The 20,556-nt window shown below is 49.3% G+C and overlaps 3 protein-coding genes across 11 annotated transcripts in view; 1 reads left to right on the top strand and 2 right to left on the bottom strand.

Moving 5' to 3' along the window:
* Window positions 1-8,611, top strand: part of PYGL (glycogen phosphorylase L) — a 51,381-nt gene extending 42,770 nt beyond the window's left edge. For all 5 annotated transcript variants that reach the window (XM_032964925.2, XM_032964926.2, XM_032964928.2 and 2 more), the window contains 6 exons: window positions 1,082-1,140; window positions 2,379-2,520; window positions 3,361-3,568; window positions 4,694-4,828; window positions 5,643-5,709; window positions 6,631-8,611. In XM_032964925.2, the coding sequence (XP_032820816.2) occupies window positions 1,082-1,140; window positions 2,379-2,520; window positions 3,361-3,568; window positions 4,694-4,828; window positions 5,643-5,709; window positions 6,631-6,798 (779 nt within the window). In that variant the 3' untranslated portion in view covers window positions 6,799-8,611. The remainder of the gene's footprint in view (window positions 1-1,081; window positions 1,141-2,378; window positions 2,521-3,360; window positions 3,569-4,693; window positions 4,829-5,642; window positions 5,710-6,630) is intronic.
* A 666-nt stretch (window positions 8,612-9,277) lies between these two features.
* On the bottom strand, window positions 9,278-20,544 carry DMAC2L (distal membrane arm assembly component 2 like). 5 transcript variants are annotated; one of them, XM_076071472.1, is made up of 5 exons: window positions 20,442-20,544; window positions 13,916-14,113; window positions 11,455-11,663; window positions 10,719-10,890; window positions 9,278-9,974 (listed from the first exon to the last, which is right to left on the bottom strand). In XM_076071472.1, the coding sequence occupies exons 2-5, from the start codon at window positions 13,948-13,950 to the stop codon at window positions 9,860-9,862; spliced, it is 531 nt and encodes a 176-aa protein (XP_075927587.1). In that variant the 5' UTR covers window positions 13,951-14,113; window positions 20,442-20,544; the 3' UTR covers window positions 9,278-9,859. The 5 variants fall into 5 exon arrangements, with proteins under 5 accessions (XP_075927587.1, XP_032820834.2, XP_032820835.2 ...); XM_032964943.2 differs by having other exon boundaries at window positions 13,979-14,113; XM_032964944.2 differs by having other exon boundaries at window positions 13,979-14,113; window positions 20,085-20,503.
* On the bottom strand, window positions 14,120-20,012 carry LOC142929753 (uncharacterized). The gene is made up of 3 exons (XM_076071584.1): window positions 20,003-20,012; window positions 17,534-18,075; window positions 14,120-17,116 (listed from the first exon to the last, which is right to left on the bottom strand). The coding sequence occupies exons 1-3, from the start codon at window positions 20,010-20,012 to the stop codon at window positions 14,822-14,824; spliced, it is 2,847 nt and encodes a 948-aa protein (XP_075927699.1). The 3' UTR covers window positions 14,120-14,821.
* Window positions 20,545-20,556: the final 12 nt, after the last annotated feature.

Genomic DNA, 20,556 nt, shown 5'->3' with positions numbered 1-20,556 from the left:
ACGCATCTTTCTTGGGCTTCTTTACACACTTTCGGGTTTTTGGTCAATATTTTTCATGAATGCCCATGATTCGGATCCATGTGTCGTAGCAGGAAATGTACACCGATTAACAACTTTCTGCTCTCAGACACATTGGTTTGTTGCTTTCATTCAAAATCAGTCCAACCTGCTACTCTTATCCATCTCTTTGGAATAATTTTGCCTCCAGTCCGCTGGAAGCAACAGCTGCCCTAGGTATACACAATCTGTCCCGTGTGTCTGTGTTTATATGCGCCATTAGCCTACATGTAACAAGAGCATATCATCGGCATGTAATTTGCACAAATTGTACGCAGTCAATTCTCACCCGCACCATTTGTATCACGAGCACGAAAATAAATTTGAATTGATGCGAACCGACGCATCGTTTTCATGCCCAGCGCTTACGATAACAGGCGGCGTTTGAAATAATTTTCGTGTGTAGCACTGGCAACAGATGTCGAACATCTGGCCCGATGGTATCTGGTGACCAATAAGCTCCAGCTTATGTTTGGTGCGTGTGTGCTTGTGCGTTGTGGAAATGGTGGCACAGCGCTGGGCTTGCTGTGCTAACAACCCGGTGACCCGAGTTTGCTTCGCCGCTCATGGCCAATACCAGTGGCAATTCTTTGCACCGATTCTGGGCCTCCTCTAGGTCAACTCGGCCTCAAATGAGTAACTGGTGCGGTGTGTAAATACATCGCCACTAGGGACGCAAAGGTGGTGGCCGGGCGTGGTGCTGGCCTTCTACCCACCTCGTGTGCCGTGTCAGCCTTCATAGGTTGCTTACTGTCAGCACCTGCCCCAACAGTCCGTTAAGAGCTACACGAGGGATCTTTGTCTCCTTCCTGTGTAACTGATGGTTACAATTACGAAGCCACTGGCGCTACATGCACCCTTAATACTTGATTTCAAATTAATTTCTTTCGAGCTGCTTTTTGTGTTTAGTTAGTCCTCCCCCCGCACCTCCGATTAGCACGGTTGGCTATGTACGGTGCGAAAGCAGTTTAACATACGTACATGGTGAAACGTGTGGTGCGTTGCGCGCCCTCTTTGTGTCCAGGGATTAAAAATGCACCGAGCAAATCCATCGTCCCAAGAACCATCATCATCGGTGGGAAGGTACGTCTGCGCGTGGTGGTCCTCGACTGTCAGTCCAGTGTTTGTGGAGGCGAGGATCACGCACGCACACACGCACGCACGCGCGCGTGTGAAACTCCCACACCCACCGGGGGCAGTGTTGTACGCAGCCAGAAAGACAGCGTTGCGGAAAGTTGGTTTTGTGAGCTGCGAACCCACTCTGTGTGTTGTGAACCTTTGGAGTGGTTGAACGCTCATCTTATATACGTGGGGGTTTCGCTGGGCACTCTGGCTTCCTCACAAACACACAAATGTTATTGAAATGGAGTTGGTCCAAGCATCCAAATTTCTGCTGGACCCTCCCGAGAAAATGTCTTGAGCCCCATTGAGGGGCTACTTCAGGTGAACAAATGCAGAAGAGAAGCCGTGTTAGCGTCACGTAACCTAATCGCTGCAACGTAATAAAAATGTATTGTGCTATTCTCATATTGCTATTATTGTTCTTTGAAACAACTTCCCGTGACAACTGAAAGATGTATCGGTTCACTTATGCACTTCTTAAATGAGTCAATTTTAATGTACAGCCCCGTATCAATCCACAGCTGGATTATGGCCTCCCCCTACACATTGCCGGGCATGAGGGTGGTTTGACCACACTTCACCATGCTGCTGGTCAATATGGGTTCGTGAAAGGGGGTGTCCAGGACTGGTTAAGTTATTGCCCAGTGCTGATGTCAGCAGTGGCTGGGAATCGAACTGGGCTTTCCCAATTGATAGTGTAGCACGCTAACTCACTGCGTCACTGCATCTCCAGCTTTCAGTCATCGTTGACGAATTGTCATTCTGGTGTAAACGTTGATGAGGGGTATGTTTCTGAAGATTTCGATTTTGGTGACAGGTTTTTTTTTGCTCACCTGCCAGCATATGGAAAACAGCTCCAGGCAGCCTTAGCGCCGATGATACTGCGCACATATTCTTGGGGTCTTTCGATAAAGTCACATAGGTTAAAAGAAAATTACCAAAAACTACGATGTTTTGATCGCAACACAAGCGGTCGTCATCAGGAGAAGGGGGGACCGCTTGTGTTGCGATCGAAACGTAGTTTTTTGTTATTTTCTTTGAACCTATCTACGTGACTTTACCAAAAGATCCAAAGAATGAGTTCCTGCAGTCACGAAAGCTTTATGTCAAGATGCTGCGCACCTCGATCAAAGCTGACTTTGTACACACACACATCGCTCTCCCTCACGTTGTTTCCAACCAACCTGCCCCGTCAACAGGCGGCTCCAGGATACCACATGGCCAAGATGATCATAAAACTCTTCACCGCAGTCGGGGACATCGTAAACAACGATGCGGTTGTGGGGGACAGGCTGAAGGTTATTTTCCTGGAGAACTACCGGGTGTCCCTGGCAGAGAAAGGTGAGCAAGGGCCAGCGCTCTCCGCTGGACCAGCTGGCAGAACACGTGACGTCCTCGTTGAGATTCATTTCAACGTATCCACGCGTCACAGGCCGCCCCCACACAAGTGCACGCGTGCATTTTGCGCGCCTGCGTTTGGTGTGTGTGTGCGTGCGTGCGTGGGTCTGTCCCGTGACCTGTCAGCGAGCCTTCGACACTTCACGTGGCCTCAAAATAGCACCTGGCCTCAAAATAGCACCTGGCCTCAAAATAGCACCTGGCCTGGCACAGCCGCCATGGTGACGTCCACTGTCACAAAGCTGCGAATGGTGGGTATTGGTATTTGTGTTTCAACTCTGGTGCGCTATGAACCCGGCAGACCGGTTTGATTGCCAGCCATGGCAAACATCAGCGGCAATTATCTGAATCAGCTTTGGGCCTGGCCTCGTTCGACTGTGCCTAAAATGAGTGCCTGGTACGAATGTGTAAACATCGGCGTTGGGAAGGCAAATGCAGACGGGCGTGGTGCTGGCCAGCCACCCTCTCGTGTGCCGTGCCGGCCTCCGTAGGTGCTCGCTAACATCACTTGCCCCAACAATCTTGTTAGGCTATCCGGGGGGGGGGGGGATCTCTGTATTTCCTGTCTCTGGATACCTATTATAGCGCGTGCGTCTTGCCTGCAATCATTGCCCTGTCGTGCCCTTTCGACACAACCAGCAGTGACTACAATACATTGTCTGTGATGGTGTTACAACCCTTTTATGAATTCACTACCCATGTAGACCTCCGACACAACAGGCTGTCAACGGCTGTATGGGGTGGGGAATCTTTGCCTGCGTGTCTGTGTTTGTGTGCGCGCAGTGATCCCGGCGTCGGACCTCTCGGAGCAGATCTCCACGGCCGGCACGGAGGCGTCTGGCACGGGCAACATGAAGTTCATGCTGAACGGAGCGCTCACCATCGGCACCATGGACGGCGCCAACGTGGAGATGGCGGAGGAGGCGGGCGAGGAGAACCTCTTCATCTTCGGCTTGCGCGTCGACGAGGTGGAAGCGCTCAGCGTGAAGGGGTGAGGGGGGGCGGGGTCACAAGTGACCGACGGCACCGGGAGGGGATACCGTCGCCGCCGTTCTGTAGTTTTCGTTTGACGAACCCCCCCACGGTGGCGAGATGTTACCTGCCTCGCCTGGTATCCAGGTCGTGGGTTCAATGGCCAACCCCCATCGCCTGTATATTTGCAGTTTGCGTGTCTCTCTCTCTCTCCATGGGTGCGTGGAATTTTTCTCCGGGTCCTCCGGTTTTTTCCCTCGCACCTTTTAGAATCAACGTGCTTTTAGAGTATTTGGCTGCCAAACATTTCCAAGCGATACGCCACTTTTGTTGAGTTATCGTTTGTGGCCAGGTGGCTTCTCAAAAAAAACTGTGGGCCTTACCTTGTAAAATTAAAATAGTTTAGTTTAACCCCGGTCATACCTTATTTCCATTAATACATCTGAGCCATGCCGAGCCATGACGAGCCAGTTCAGGAGGTACCGGGTCGGCTTTCCTCGGTCGCAGCCTGAGCCTTGCCGCCGATGTCACGCGCACTCTGGGCGTTCGACAACGGCCGGCGGAAGGGGACATCGCAGAACTACTTCCGAGATCCCTTCCAGTGACAATTTTTCACCACAAGCTCACTGAGTGGGCAGCACTTTTCCAAATCCTCTGCTAACGGGCAGTAATATTTGTTGCAAAACGACAAATTTAATGCGGTCGGTTTTGTGCATCTTAGAAGTCAATGGTAAGCTGTAGCTGGTTATGCGACTCAGACTTTATTTCAGCCGGCAAGGTCCATTGAGCCAACGCAGCTCTGTTACCAGGACAACAACAGCCAAAGGCTTGTCAGTGGCGGTAGTTACAGGAAGACATTGGAGGGTGGGAATGTGCCAATGAACAAGTGTGCCCTAATGAAGGTTATTTCGATGAGGATGCAATTGCATAACCACTTACAGCTCAAAGTTGTGGACAACTTGACATTCGAGATTTTACCTTGAGGGGGTAATGATATATTTCCGACAATGTATCCCCCTCCATCAAACTGGAGGCTTCATGGCGCCTCCTATAACCATTGGCCATAGAACCAGGTCGTCGGATTTACCTAAATTGTGTCGTCCCCCGCCCCTGCCCCACGCTCCACCCTCTCCGCCCCACTCAGCTACAACGCTCAGGAGTACTACGACAAGATCCCCGAGCTTAGAGTCGTCATGGATCAGATCAGCAGCGGATTCTTCTCCCCGAAGCAGCCGGACCTTTTCAAGGACATCGTCAACATGCTCATGCACCACGACAGGTGCTGCCCTTGGCAACTTCTGCACGGCATCAGGACGACGCGGGTTTCGAGAGTCCACTCGCGATTTAAGAGCCACGTTTCACCCGTTTGCCGAAGTAATCGTTTGCCGTACAAAACGTCGGGTTCGATTGCTCGACTAATCGGAAGGAATCGTGAAAATTATTGGGTGGTAAAAAAAAAAAGGAAAATAAATCTCGCTTCCTTGTTTTTGCATGTGCCACTGGAATGGAGGCGGTGGGCGGATTTTGGTGACGACATTGTCGGTCGCGTCGTGCTGAGCGTGGCTTGTGGGGGGGGGGGGGGTTTCCCACTTTCGGGAGGAAGGATGTGGTGGTGGCGGGAGGGTGGGCGCCATTTTTAAATGGATCCGAGTAATTGACGAAAAAAAAGTAGTCCGTTTTAAATCGGCTGCTCGTCCCAACCCTCGATGTATCCAGAGTAATAGACGGAGCGGTGGCCCGGATAAAACAAAAAAAGGATAATGCAGAACAAATGTAAAGTGTGCTCTTAAAAACCAGGCCATGTGCACTGGACAGAGCACAGTAGGCTCTTGGTGTCTAAAGATCTGAGCTGGCACTTGACTGCAATTGGCACCTTGTAGTTTTCGAAACGATGAATACTGGACACCATCTAATCTAATATTAATTAAGATTTTAAAAACATTTACTGCCGGACATAGTTTTGAATGGGAGCGACTGTTAACAACAATTAAGCAAACAAATAATACTGTGCGCCGTGATGAAGCCTGCGCGTCGGCAGGATTCAAGCGTAGATCTTTCGAGGTTTCCTCAACGCTGTTTGTGAATCGCGCTAGGTTCAAGGTGTTCGCGGACTACGAGGATTATGCGAAGTGCCAGGAGAAGGTCAGCGAGCTCTACAGGGTGAGTGCTCGCACGGCTCTGAATTTCAAACAAGAGAATAACAAAAAAAACGTGTGTAAGAAGCACAAATAAGCATTTGCTCCTTATTGCAACAAAACATAATTTCCTAAAGAAGTGCACCGTGGTCCTCTTGTCTTAGGTCACCGTCAAAATTTATGTGAGGAAATGTGACGGGCTGACAGGCAGCGGTAATGAAGTGATAGAGAACTGTGGTGAGACAACTCCACGATTGTTCTGTTCATGATGGATTTTTTTCTGGTTATTGTTGGATTGTTTTTCCAAAGTTACAAACAAGCTGACACACCAGTACCTGGAGGGATTCCCCCATGCCAATGTATTTGAGACTCATGATGCCCTCGGAGATCGGAGCGCAGAGCCGACACCACCGATATCCTTGGTTCGAACATTTTGCTCGTTTCATCGCCCGTGGTTAAAATTGATACTCGGCCCGATTAACTGCGTCCACACTCATCATAAACTCATCGCCTAAAATGTTATTGCGCACTCAATTCGGCTTAATTATAGCTCGAGACTCAAAACGCATCAGTGCCAGTGGGGAAAATAGTGCCCCCTGCTGTGTCGAGCAGAGGTCGCTGGAAGGAATTTTAGGTAGTTCTGTGGTTATGTGGGATGTTCTATACCCCCACCACACTCAGATCACGTGGTGGGGTAAAGTGTGGCTACTCCCACCTCTTCCAAGTTGTCTGGCCAGCATAGAAGAGTAGACCTCGAGCTCTCTCTTGTGGAGGAACCTTCCACCACCAACAGTGACTCGAGCAAGCACTTGCAGGCCTGCACCTTTTTTTACTTATTTAATGCAATAAAGTGCCCCTCTCGGGGGGGGGGGGGGGAGGGCATGAGGGGGGGGGGGTACTCGTACTAAGCGCCCGCTGTTCTTGTGCCCACGCCGTGCCCGCTCAGAATCCCGTGGAGTGGGCCAAGAAGGTGATCCTGAACATCGCCGCCTCGGGCAAGTTCTCGAGCGACCGCACCATCACCGACTACGCGCACGACATCTGGGGCGTGAAGCCGTCCCACGTGAAGATGCCGGCCCCCAGCGAGCCGCCCACGCACAATGCCGGCCCGTGAACGAGCGGGGGGGGTTTGGGGGGGGGTGGAGCCCCTCTACCCTCCGGCAGCTGGTGCCCCCCACCACCCCCTTCCCCACCCAAACTCTCATCGCCAACGCTTTCCTGTCCCTCGCTGTTGCGCGAGGCTGTAAACCTAGGGGAGCGGGAAGGGTGGCCACCTGGTGGGAACACATTCGGTGCCCACTCGAAGGAAAAGCGAGATCGCCCTTAGATGCAAGCGTAGTGTAGCGATGATAAGAGATGCAACAAACCCAATGGCTGACGTTCTTGTGGATACGGACCTATGCTGCGTGTCCCGGGCTGTGTGTTTCAAGCTTGAAGTTTCATTGATGAGAAAAGAAAAACACTTTAAAGTGACGTTTTGGAACACCGTTTAAGCTTTCTAAATTTACCACTGCAGTGAGACTGCCGTACCTTTTAAATGTCACTATCGTGACATTAATGATATTATGGCTTAGGTGCACCCCCTGACCAAATCACCCGGAATGCTCCCGATGTCATCGGACAGCTAACCGGAGTTGATGTCGGACCGTGCTTTGGATGGGTAACCGCCATGCATGTCAGGTGTTGTAGGCTGCTGCGGGGCTACGTTTTGAACATCGAGAGGGAAGAATGACAGAATGCATTGTTACTGCTCTTAAGATGGTCCGCGCCTCCACCAACCCGCACTCCCTGGCACGGTGATGTACGATCAAATAACTGGCACGGCCCCCTACGGCATAGGGAGCCCCTCATCCAGCAGTAGATTGTACCAAAAGGCACTTAAGTCTTGTATTTCTATCACTCACAATTATCTTACCTTCAACCTCGTGTAGGAGAGCCCGGGACCACACTGCCTAGGTGTGTCGACCAGAGTTGTTTTGTCCGCTTTGGGTTGAAGTCCTCCTTTCGTAGGAGTTACCGAGACGGATTTATGGGTGAGCGTGCTGCGCCTTTTACAAAGGCGCAGCACACGTGTGTCACACGTGTGCCGCGCACATTTCGCTCTGCAGCACGAGCGTAGGCACGTGTGTTTTTGGCCTAACTTGAATTTCCGCAGCGTGCTGCTCACCCACCCCCCCATCGTCGCTCTCACCCAGATAACCGAGACACGAGTTCGAGTTCCCTTCCCATTTGGAGACGCACACGCACACGCACAGGAGCATTGCAACAGCGAACAGTTGCAACACAGCGGCTGCTATTGGGAATTGGATAGATGGGTCTTTTTTTTACTGCTGCAAGTTTGAGCTTCGTTTTTTTTGTTCTTGCAGGTCGCCAGTCGTTGCCCATCAGCAGCCGTCGCAATTAGAAAGCGAGATGCGACGCTGCATCGTCTCATTTAGATCCACGTGAAGAGTGTTCTCGGCGGCTTCTACACGCGGTAGTTTCTGTGCAATAACCGTATCAATTCAGTCGTGCCGCCCGCTAAATTGACAACAGCTCGGGGTTTTACCCGTGATTGCAAATCCCGGTTCACGCATTACGAAAACGCCGCGGCAGACGTCATAAATCATCCGCGCAGTGCCTCATTAAGCGGCAGTCTCTTAGCTTTAGCTAGATTGGTGAACAAAAGCCGATGCTTTTTTTTTTATGCAACAAACGTGGTGGATTGTTACAAGATCAACGGTGATGTTTAGTGGGGCAAGAGTCGAAGCATTTGCTACGCAATTACGCAGCTACACTCTCGCATTTCACTTCATTTAAAAGCTCCAGATGTAGAATTCCCCCCCCCCCCCATGCCCAATTTAAAGCAATTATCGTTGATTAGATCGTGAGACAATCACATTGTATGCTTAGGAAAGCAACTGCAATAAAAGTCAAGTTTAACATCATGTACTTATGTTGAGTCTCACTTCTTTAAAATTGTTTTTTTATCATACATTTTTGTTATTCGGTATCCACAAATGGACAGGTCAACTGTGAAGCAGATGTCGAGCTACTAGTTCATGGATGCCAGAAGACGATATTCCTCTGTCGATATCTCCTCTTCTCTTCCGTCTCCACGTGGCAGCTGGCGATGAGGCTGGATGAATTTCTTCAGCTTCTTCCGATATTTTTTGTCACAGGCCATCACTTCCGGTAGACAGGTTTTTTTCCGCAGTTAAGTCCTCCGTCACACCGTCAGTCCTCCGCTTGCGTGGACAGACCTCTGCTTACTGCTCCTTTCACATGGCAGAGCAAGGCCACTGATGGTAATTTGTTCGACTCTCATTATTTTTGTCGGAATCAGGTCTGCATTTAATATATCTTTTGTATCAATGTCTCCTGCTGGCCTAGCTTATTTTATATTGTCTCTTTTTCAAAAATCTATAACGCTGTGAGTTTTAAAATGTTTTCAACCGGCACTGCCAAAGCTTCAACTCAAAAGTAACTTGCAATATGGATGGGCCTAAATGGAACCAGTGCAGTGGCGTAAGCTCCCAAGGTTAACTTGTACCCCAAAAAATCAATGCAGTTTATGACAGTGCTGACACAAATGACTTGGACGCACCCGTCTATTTGTGTAAAACACGCCCTGCACATTAATTTACTTCCAATGCTTCTAAACACACACTGCGCGTTTCACAACCTTAGCTCATTTTATCTCCAGCTGCGCCCATACATTTTCCACACAAACAGATCGCACCGGGTGATCAACCAAAACTCATGAGAGCATTGCAAGTTTACGTCGCTGACGGATTTATGAATAATGCGAACTGGAGCGTGTAAAGTGACGATAGTAGAAGAGCCAGGGTCCGACCGTTTAATCAGTCGGGTATAAAGTGCAGATAATTCTTAGTCGACCACATGTCCAGCTAAGCAATCCCTGTACCAGCTAATCCATGCTGCTGCTCTTTTACCATATAAGCTCCACATTTCTCAATCGTTTTGCTGCACACCTCATTTGTAATTCTCAACGTCTCGACATGCAAAAGGAACACGGTTTTCGATCAACTACTGCTGCCAAGTCATGAGCCCCTAACCTCCCCATCACCCACCGTACCTTGCCACGGTTCTGGCACGCTCCTCTGTCTTGCTTGAGAAGCGGCTGTTGGGCGACCCCTAACGATGGCTAATCCAAACAACGCTTAAAAGGAGAGTCAGGGCAGGTCGACGGTGATGACGCAGGCTGGCAGGGACTTTTGCAGTGTCTCCAGGGTGCTGTCTTTGTTTTTCACAGCAGGGAGGTCTCTCAGCAGCAGGGTCTGCAGGTTCCTGGTGCACGAAATAAAGAGGCACTGTTTTCTTCCCTTTCGCTGAACATTCAATACGTGCATAAATGCATGACCTTTATACTTAACTATTTGAGAGCCCGATGAGACAAAGGTCTCTTTGCAAGGGAGTCCGAGAGAGAGAGAGTAGTATGGTACGAAATATCCTCGTGCAGAAAAAGCAATACTCGGTCCTCAAACGTGCACACCTCATACGCATGTGTCATCGTTCATACAACACAACCACGTGAATGGTAACACCATCGCAACTGTACCATGATGCCCTACTCTAGGAGTGGAGTCATCCACCACCTTTTCAATTCAACTGTCACAAATCAGGGTCACAATTTCACTAAAAATATATATTTTTTTAAGTGTTATGACGAATAGTAGCACCTCTAGTGGTGACAGGAACCAACAGAATCTATTACAACCCAATGAATATGAATAAAAATACACATTCACACACGTAAAAACATGAACAAATTAAATGTTAGGTTTGCAAGAAGGGTAAGGGATGGTTGGGACATGGAAACAAATGGCGGGCCCAGTACCAACAACGAGCACCACGGACAGCCAGAGGAGCACCAAAAAAGCCCCAGGGCATCAACATGGGGGCCAGGGCCCATTTCACCAAAGAACCCCAGGGCATCCACCTATCCAAGCGACCAGCACAGCCTGGCTAATAAAGAATTGCGACCGGCGCGGGAGTGCGAGCATCTCCCCCCTCCCGTGTGAGCACGCTCACCGGAGCCCCTGCAGGGAGATGACCCCGAGGTCTGAGACGTTCCCGCACGACACGACCCGCAGGTCGTGCAGGGAGGCCACCAGGCTGTCGGTGCGGCTCAGGCGTTCCAGCGTCGAGTCGCCGATGTAGACGCAGCGCTCCAGGTGGATTTGCTGCACGTGCTGCAGGCCGTCTGCGCGAGCAAAGAGGGCACGCGACGCTGCAAACTTTTGACGGTGCTCGCAGTTATCGGTAATAGTTGAGTTTCGATTCGTCGATTTGGAACGTATTTGTATGGACCCGATACGTGGAGGGAATTGACTGTTTAGAATGTGTGATTTGCAATGCGTTAACAATTATTATTTTTTCCCTCTTGAGAATAATGGATGGAATGAATGGGACAGAACTGTACAGACAAGACAGACGGTACAAATAATATACAGACAACTCGGGTCACCAATGACTTCACAAAAAACATAATTCTGGCTAAATTCCAGCTCTGGGGCAGAACTCTTGTGAAGTGTTGCCCCCTATTGTGTGAACTAGGGGTCACATGACGGGAATTCGGAGGTAGTGCTGTGATACCTGCTTCTATGGGCCATTCTTTAGTTAAAGTATTGCATTGCCCTGCGAGACTTCTCAATAGATATTTTGTCTCAACAAGATGCTGATAGCAAAGGTTAAAATTGTGGTAAAAAAAGACCAAATATATTTTAAAACAATGTTGAGCCATATTCGAAGCAGAGGCAGCACGCACCCAGGTAGTCGAAGCCAGTCTCCATGATGCAGGAGTCGGTGGCGTTGATGGCTTCGATGCGGTACCGGTCACGCGTTCCCGTTGGAAGCCCGTTGTAGTCCTGCTGCCAGCGATCCGAGTCGCGGTAGCGCACGTGAGCGCCACACCGCAGGAGCCACTCGGAGGCGGCGCGGTCGGGACCCGCCTCCAGGATTCGCTCATGATCCACCCTGACCCAAGAAAACAAATGAACAAGAAGAAGACAAGTCATGCATACGGCATGGATTCTTGAATGACATTGTGAGATGACGTTCAGTGTATTGATATCATGGGGAAGTAAGTGACCGCATCGCTTTGGGCGAAAAGTTCTGAGCAACCCTTTTATCAATTAGGTCGGTCTTCGAGAGTAAGTCCCTAACAGCAAAACAGCTTCATGCTGAACCGTCACACATTTTGGATCATCCTTACGAGAGTTATATTGACCTCCCACTACAGAGAACGACGGACGGACAAAGCCAATCAATGCGTTAACGCTTTCAACCCGAGTTGGACAGCATTAAAAACGTCCTGTGATTTTCCATTCACTTTCAAGGAAATGTCAAAGTTAAAGTGTGTCTCTGATCAAACTGGGATTGGGTGGCGTTCATCTCCAAAGGCGGCCCGAAGCAAGTGGTGGAAACTACACCTTTCTCTGGTGGGGGTCAGTCTATCCGTAGGAACACCACTGTTGACTTCCCCCGCAAAACGTCAGAGGTGTCAGAATAAGTCTATCTTCAACTCGGATTTCAATTTGCAACCAACCAAGTGAAGCCTTACCACAGATGGATGATGGTGATGTGGGATAGGAAGATTGTCCATAATAAAGGTGTTTTGGGTTAGATCGCGTTATTTATAAATGTATCGTAACTCTCCATCACCCGACACGGCCAATCAGCAAAAAAGTGTCACGTTGACAAAGGACAAATAGTTCACTACTTTAGCCCACCGGTGTGTTGAAGAGTGAATCCACAACATTTACAGTTTGAGTAAGACATTTCGCTGGTAATTACATCCAGCATTATCGGGCAATTAGCCAGAATGGTAAAGCCCTCGCTTGCTCCCGGTCTTAAATAGAGCAGCAGGGTGACGTCATCATTTGTCTCGGAATATAAAAAAACTAAATATCTGGAGCTGCCTCTCTCTTGCCTAAATAAAAACAATTCTGTTTACCCAGGAAATCCTCACTGAAACTCAGACTCTCCAGGAGAGTCTTGCATTGGGATAATTGACGATACTATTCATAAGTGTTTATTAAGTAGGCGGCAACTGAGGTACCTTGAGAAAACGCACGCTTGCTCAAGAATAACACTCCAATGTCAGCACAGGTAACCTCAAGAAGCCATTGCCTTACTTCTGCCTCCCAGGAACCTCCACCTTTTTGACAATTTTACAATCACGACTTGGGTAAATGTTAAATTACAGTTATGGTCATGTCACGATTAGGTCCAAGATCAGGGTCAATGCTAGGTCGTGGTTATGCAGCGTTTTGCGTCACATTGAGAGACACAAAGAGGAGCACGTGAATCGGAGAACAAATGCAAGGTGATGCCCATTATGAAACGTGGGACTGGACAGGGCACATCATGGCTGGAAAGGATTATGGCCGATGTTTAACAACAAATGACCGAGTGGCAGCCAAGGAATGAAACGCGTCTGGGAGGATGTCCACTGTGAAGAAACGGAACAAAATAAATGTTTACTTTAAACTTTCGTGACTGCAGGAACACTGGTGGAGCCAGTGGGGGGGGGGGGGGGGGGGTAGCACGTGCCCCCCCAATGATCTGATCGAAATCCCTCATTTCGATCGGATCATTGGGGTGTATTAGTAATAAATTGGTATTTTGCGACCCCCACTGCCACTGTGTAGCATATTATTATGTGCCAGGGACTCTATGAGATGATAGGACAATAGTCTAGAGTCAATAATTGGCAATAAGTAACGGGAAAGCAGTTTATAAGTGACTCACAGAATTGTGCGCAGTTGCGTAAACAGTGCACGACTTCCCTGAAGGCATCAACACCTTCAGCGAGCGCGATGCCGATCACACAACGCGGTTCGAATTCGACCCTCGATCGATGGCTGCGCCATCACCGCACACGCGTCGAATAAAAAGCAAGGGACAAGTCCTCACTTACTAACAACTCCTATCATTTTTCATTGCTGGAGGGGTTGCCCCCTCTACCTGAAAATCCTGGCTCTACCAATTGTGCAGGAATTCATATTCTTTGGTTCTTTCGGTAAAGTAACGTTGATGGAAAATAAAAAAAATAATTACTTCTTTTTTTTATAAAAAACAAAAACTCACTTTATTATTTCCATTATTATTATTTCCCATCGACATGACTTTACCGAAAGAACCAAAGAATAGGAACAAAATAAGCTCGTGTGCAGGTACTACTCGGATTACATCGCAGAATCATGAGATGGGGGCAGTGGATTGACCAGGGCTGGTGATGGAAGTCATCGACTTGGGTCATAGTTGCAGGAGGAAGGTGCCACTCTCACTTGTTGAACACCGCGTTCAGCCAGGCCCAGAGGTGACGGCGGCCAGGGAGGGGGGCCAGGGGGTGGCGCAGTCGAGCTCCAGCCGCATGCAGACCCCAGCCCAATCTCTGTGCAATCGCGTTCATACCAGCAGCCCTGAGGGTGGCAATATAGAATTCAACACAAGTTGCATTTAACTGTATGCATCATTCCCATCGTCTATTTCCCACAAGTAATTAACAGGTCCCTGCAGGGTGGGCTGGTAGGAACATTGGAATTTTTGAAAGGGGACGGACGTACGGACACATTAATCTATTGCAGGCTGGTACACTCAGTTTACAACTTCGTTCCTACCAGTATAAAATTGCACCATTCAATATACCTATTAACTGTTATTAAAGATTGGCTGTTGGTGCACTCGGCCCATCGTTCATCTGGGGCCGATAAAAACGAGCACCACTTTGTGGAGAAGTAAACAAATGGTAGCAGTCCTTTGGAAACTCATCCGTGCCAAAGGATTGAGGAATTTCTACCGCTGGTTCAGGGCTGTACAAAGATTAGTACCGCTTCAATGCTCATTTGAGCAGGATATCACTAACACATTTAATAGTGCTGATTGTTCTTGGCCGCTTGGGAGTTTTAGACGTTTGGCCCTGTGCTCCGCTACCGTGATCAAAATGTAAATGCGACTGCATTTGTAAAATGCTGTACAGACACAAGGGGAGGAGGGCGCTTATTTTTAAACAAGACAAACCCATGATTCTTTTAAATATATGGCCATGGGTATACGTAGTGTGCGGCAGAGGGCAGCAACTTGAACCGCTGTACTGCTATGCTCCCAAATTCCATCCTCCCCGCCCGCCTTCACCAACCAACGTGGCGAAGTATGGGGCGTCGCGGTGGCGAGATGTTAACTACCTCGCCTGATACACAGGAGATGTTAACTACCTCGCCTGATACACAGGAGATGTTAACTACCTCGCCTGGTATACAGGAGATGTTAACTACCTCGCCTGGTACACAGGAGATGTTAACTACCTCGCCTGGTACACAGGAGATGTTAACTACCTCGCCTGGTACACAGGAGATGTTAACTACCTCGCCTGGTACACAGGAGATGTTAACTACCTCGCCTGGTGTACAGGAGATGTTAACTACCTCGCCTGGTACACAGGAGATGTTAACTACCTCGCCTGGTACACAGGAGATGTTAACTACCTCGCCTGGTACACAGGAGATGTTAACTACCTCGCCTGGTGTACAGGAGATGTTAACTACCTCGCCTGGTACACAGATGTTAACTACCTCGCCTGGTACACAGGAGATGTTAACTACCTCGCCTGGTATACAGGAGATGTTAACTACCTCGCCTGGTACACAGGAGATGTTAACTACCTCGCCTGGTACACAGGAGATGTTAACTACCTCGCCTGGTACACAGGAGATGTTAACTACCTCGCCTGGTACACAGGAGATGTTAACTACCTCGCCTGGTGTACAGGAGATGTTAACTACCTCGCCTGGTACACAGATGTTAACTACCTCGCCTGGTACACAGGAGATGTTAACTACCTCGCCGGGTATACAGGAGATGTTAACTACCTCGCCTGGTACACAGGAGATGTTAACTACCTCGCCTGGTACACAGGAGATGTTAACTACCTCGCCTGGTACACAGGAGATGTTAACTACCTCGCCCGGTACACAGGAGATGTTAACTACCTCGCCTCGTGTACAGAAGATGTTAACTACCTCGCCTGGTACACAGGAGATGTTAACTACCTCGCCTGGTACACAGGAGATGTTAACTACCTCGCCTGGTACACAGGAGATGTTAACTACCTCGCCTCGTGTACAGGAGATGTTAACTACCTCGCCTGGTACACAGGATATGTTAACTACCTCGCCTGGTACACAGGAGATGTTAACTACCTCGCCTGGTACACAGGAGATGTTAACTACCTCGCCTGGTGTACAGGAGATGTTAACTACCTCGCCTGGTGTAAAGGAGATGTTAACTACCTCGCCTGGTGTACAGGAGATGTTAACTACCTCGCCTGGTACACAGGAGATGTTAACTACCTCGCCTGGTGTACAGGAGATGTTAACTACCTCGCCTGGCACACAGGAGATGTTAACTACCTCGCCTGGTGTAAAGGAGATGTTAACTACCTCGCCTGGTGCACAAGAGATGTTAACTACCTCGCCTGGTGTAAAGGAGATGTTAACTACCTCGCCTGGTATACAGGAGATGTTAACTACCTCGCCTGGTACACAGGAGATGTTAACTACCTCGCCTGGTATACAGGAGATGTTAACTACCTCGCCTGGTACACAGGAGATGTTAACTACCTCGCCTGGTGTACAGGAGATGTTAACTACCTCGCCTGGCACACAGGAGATGTTAACTACCTCGCCTGGTGTAAAGGAGATGTTAACTACCTCGCCTGGTGCACAAGAGATGTTAACTACCTCGCCTGGTGTAAAGGAGATGTTAACTACCTCGCCTGGTATACAGGAGATGTTAACTACCTCGCCTGGTACACAGGAGATGTTAACTACCTCGCCTGGTATACAGGAGATGTTAACTACCTCGCCTGGTACGCAGGAGATGTTAACTACCTCGCCTGGTATACAGGAGATGTTAACTACCTCGCCTGGTATACAGGAGATGTTAACTACCTCGCCTGGTACACAGGAGATGTTAACTACCTCGCCTGGTGTACAGGAGATGTTAACTACCTCGCCTGGCACACAGGAGATGTTAACTACCTCGCCTGGTGTAAAGGAGATGTTAACTACCTCGCCTGGTGCACAAGAGATGTTAACTACCTCGCCTGGTGTAAAGGAGATGTTAACTACCTCGACTGGTATACAGGAGATGTTAACTACCTCGCCTGGTACACAGGAGATGTTAACTACCTCGCCTGGTATACAGGAGATGTTAACTACCTCGTCTGGTACACAGGAGATGTTAACTACCTCGCCTGGTACACAGGAGATGTTAACTACCTCGCCTGGTACACAGGAGATGTTAACTACCTCGCCTGGTATACAGGAGATGTTAAGTACCTCGCCTGGTACGCAGGAGATGTTAACTACCTCGCCTGGTATACAGATGTTAACTACCTCGCCTGGTATACAGGAGATGTTAACTACCTCGCCTGGTGTACAGGAGATGTTAACTACCTCGCCTGGGGTGCAGGAGATGTTAACTACCTCGCCTGGCACACAGGAGATGTTAACTACCTCGCCTGGTACACAGGAGATGTTAACTACCTCGCCTGGTGTAAAGGAGATGTTAACTACCTCGCCTGGCACACAGGAGATGTTAACTACCTCGCCTGGTGTAAAGGAGATGTTAACTACCTCGCCTGGTGTACAAGAGATGTTAACTACCTCACCTGGTGTACAGGAGATGTCAACTACCTCGCCTGGTGTACAAGAGATGTTACCTACCTCGCCTGGTGTAAAGGAGATGTTAACTACCTCGCCTGGAGTACAGATGTTAACTACCTCGCCTGGTATACAGGAGATGTTAACTACCTCGCCTGGTACACAGGAGATGTTAACTACCTCGCCTGGTACACAGATGTTAACTACCTCGCCTGGTACACAGGAGATGTTAACTACCTCGCCTGGTGTACAGGAGATGTTAACTACCTCGCCTGGTGTAAAGGAGATGTTAACTACCTCGCCTGGCAGACAGGAGATGTTAACTACCTCGCCTGGTACACAGGAGATGTTAACTACCTCGCCTGGTATACAGGAGATGTTAACTACCTCGCCTGGTATACAGGAGATGTTAACTACCTCGCCTGGTGTACAGGATATGTTAACTACCTCGCCTGGTACACAGGAGATGTTAACTACCTCGCCTGGTGTACAGGAGCTGTTAACTACCTCGCCTGATACACAGGAGATGTTAACTACCTCGCCTGGCGTACAGGAGATGTTAACTACCTCGCCTGGTGTACAGGAGATGTTAACTACCTCGCCTGGTGTACAGGAGATGTTAACTACATCGCCTGGTACACAGGAGATGTTAACTACCTCGCCTGGTGTACAGGAGCTGTTAACTACCTCGCCTGATACACAGGAGATGTTAACTACCTCGCCTGGCACACAGGAGATGTTAACTACCTCGCCTGGTGTACAGGAGATGTTAACTACCTCGCCTGGTGTACAGGAGATGTTAACTACCTCGCCTGGTATACAGGAGATGTTAACTACCTCGCCTGGTACACAGGAGATGTTAACTACCTCGCCTGGTACACAGGAGGTGTTAACTACCTCGCCTTGTATACAGGAGATGTTAACTACCTCGCCTGATACACAGGAGATGTTAACTACCTCGCCTGGTATACAGGATATGTTAACTACCTCGCCTGGTACAAAGGAGATGTTAACTACCTCGCCTGGTATACAGGAGATGTTAACTACCTCGCCTGATGTACAGGAGATGTTAACTACCTCGCCTGGCACACAGGAGACGTTAACTACCTCGCCTGGCACACAGGAGATGTTAACTACCTCGCCTGGTACACAGGAGATGTTAACTACCTCGCCTGATGTGCAGGAGATGTTAACTACCTCGCCTGGCACACAGGAGATGTTAACTACCTCGCCTGGTATACAGGAGATGTTAACTACCTCGCCTGGTACACAGGAGATGTTAACTACCTCGCCTGGTACACAGGAGATGTTAACTACCTCGCCTGTGACACAGGAGATGTTAACTACCTCGCCTGTGACACAGGAGATGTTAACTACCTCGCCTGGTACACAGGAGATGTTAACTACCTCGCCTGGTACACAGGAGATGTTAACTACCTCGCCTGGCACACAGGAGATGTTAACTACCTCGCCTGGCACACAGGAGATGTTAACTACTTCGCCTGGTACACAGGAGATGTTAACTACCTCGCCTGGTGTACAGGAGATGTTAACTACCTCGCCTGGTGTACAGGAGATGTTAACTACCTCGCCTGATGTACAGATGTTAACTACCTCGCCTGGCACACAGGAGATGTTAACTACCTCGCCTGGCACACAGGAGATGTTAACTACCTCGCCTGGCACACAGGAGATGTTAACTACCTCGCCTGATGTACAGGAGATGTTAACTACCTCGCCTGGCACACAGGAGATGTTAACTACCTCGCCTGGCACACAGGAGATGTTAACTACCTCGCCTGGCACACAGGAGATGTTAACTACCTCGCCTGGCACACAGGAGATGTTAACTACCTCCCCTGGTACACAGGAGATGTTAACTACCTCGCCTGATGTACAGGAGATGTTAACTACCTCGCCTGGCACACAGGAGATGTTAACTACCTCGCCTGGCACACAGGAGATGTTAACTACCTCGCCTGGTACACAGGAGATGTTAACTACCTCGCCTGATGTACAGGAGATGTTAACTACCTTGCCTGGCACACAGGAGATGTTAACTACCTCGCCTGGCACACAGGAGATGTTAACTACCTCACCTGGTACACAGGAGATGTTAACTACCTCGCCTGGCACACAGGAGATGTTAACTACCTAGCCTGGTACACAGGAGATGTTAACTACCTCGCCTGGCACACAGGAGATGTTAACTACCTCGCCTGGCACACAGGAGATGTTAACTACCTCGCCTGGCACACAGGAGATGTTAACTACCTCGCCTGGCACACAGGAGATGTTAACTACCTCGCCTGCTCCGGGTCCTCCGGTTTTTTCCCCTCCGCATTCAGAAACGCGCCTTTCAAATATGTGGCTGCCGTAAGTGCCCACCACACACGATAAGCCACTCCGTTGAGCGATCATTTGTGGCCAGGTCGCTTGTAGATTTAAAAAGAGAGCTACGTAGCTCAGTGGGCCTTACCATGGTAAAAAACAATAAAGTACGCACTAGTTTCGTTTGGTTTAAACCCACACGATCCGCACACAGACGGTGCGCGATGCCCTCGTCCAGCCAGTGGGCTTGACGGAAACGGGTTACCCCCACTCAAAACGTGTGGTGGCGAGCGTCTCTGTCGATACGGCGGAAATTACACATTCCCATGGCGGAAGCCAGTCCATCCGCAGCACATATCAACCGTGTGCGTGCAAATCTCGCGTCGCGATGTTGGATTACCACCAAGACATCCATCCGATGGGAATGTTTTGTTCCCGTCAAACACCCTGGACGAGAGATCACGAACGACGCTCGTAGCGCCGAAAGGGGAAGAAAGGGCATGTCGCCCGAAACGTCGCCTATCATTACATACAGGACCGCACGGGATGGTTTTGACTTTGCAATTTGTGTTCGCTCGCCTCACGAGCAGCGTCACAACGCCTCGCGGAGTTCAGCGTTTACAAAAGCAAAGTTAAAATGTACGCACCCCAAACAAAAAAAGACACATCACCGTATTATCAAGTAAAGCTTATAGTCAGTCGAACACATCTGTCAAATTATTAACAACAGCACGTTCGTTCAACCAAAACAAACTACCGCGAATACGCAGCTCCCAAATCGCTCAATGTTTCTCGGTACTGGCGCATCGCGTTACGACCGAGTCGACATTCGCGTTTATGAGATGCCCTCAGAACCGCCCAGGGTGCGACGT

This window comes from Petromyzon marinus, chromosome 33 (assembly GCF_048934315.1).
Source record: "Petromyzon marinus isolate PM22_M1 ecotype Great Lakes invasive population chromosome 33, UKy_Petmar_22M1.pri1.0, whole genome shotgun sequence".
Lineage (NCBI taxonomy): Eukaryota > Metazoa > Chordata > Hyperoartia > Petromyzontiformes > Petromyzontidae > Petromyzon > Petromyzon marinus.
The sequence above is the reverse complement of the archived record's forward strand: the minus strand, read 5'-3'. Positions and strand labels throughout refer to the sequence as shown.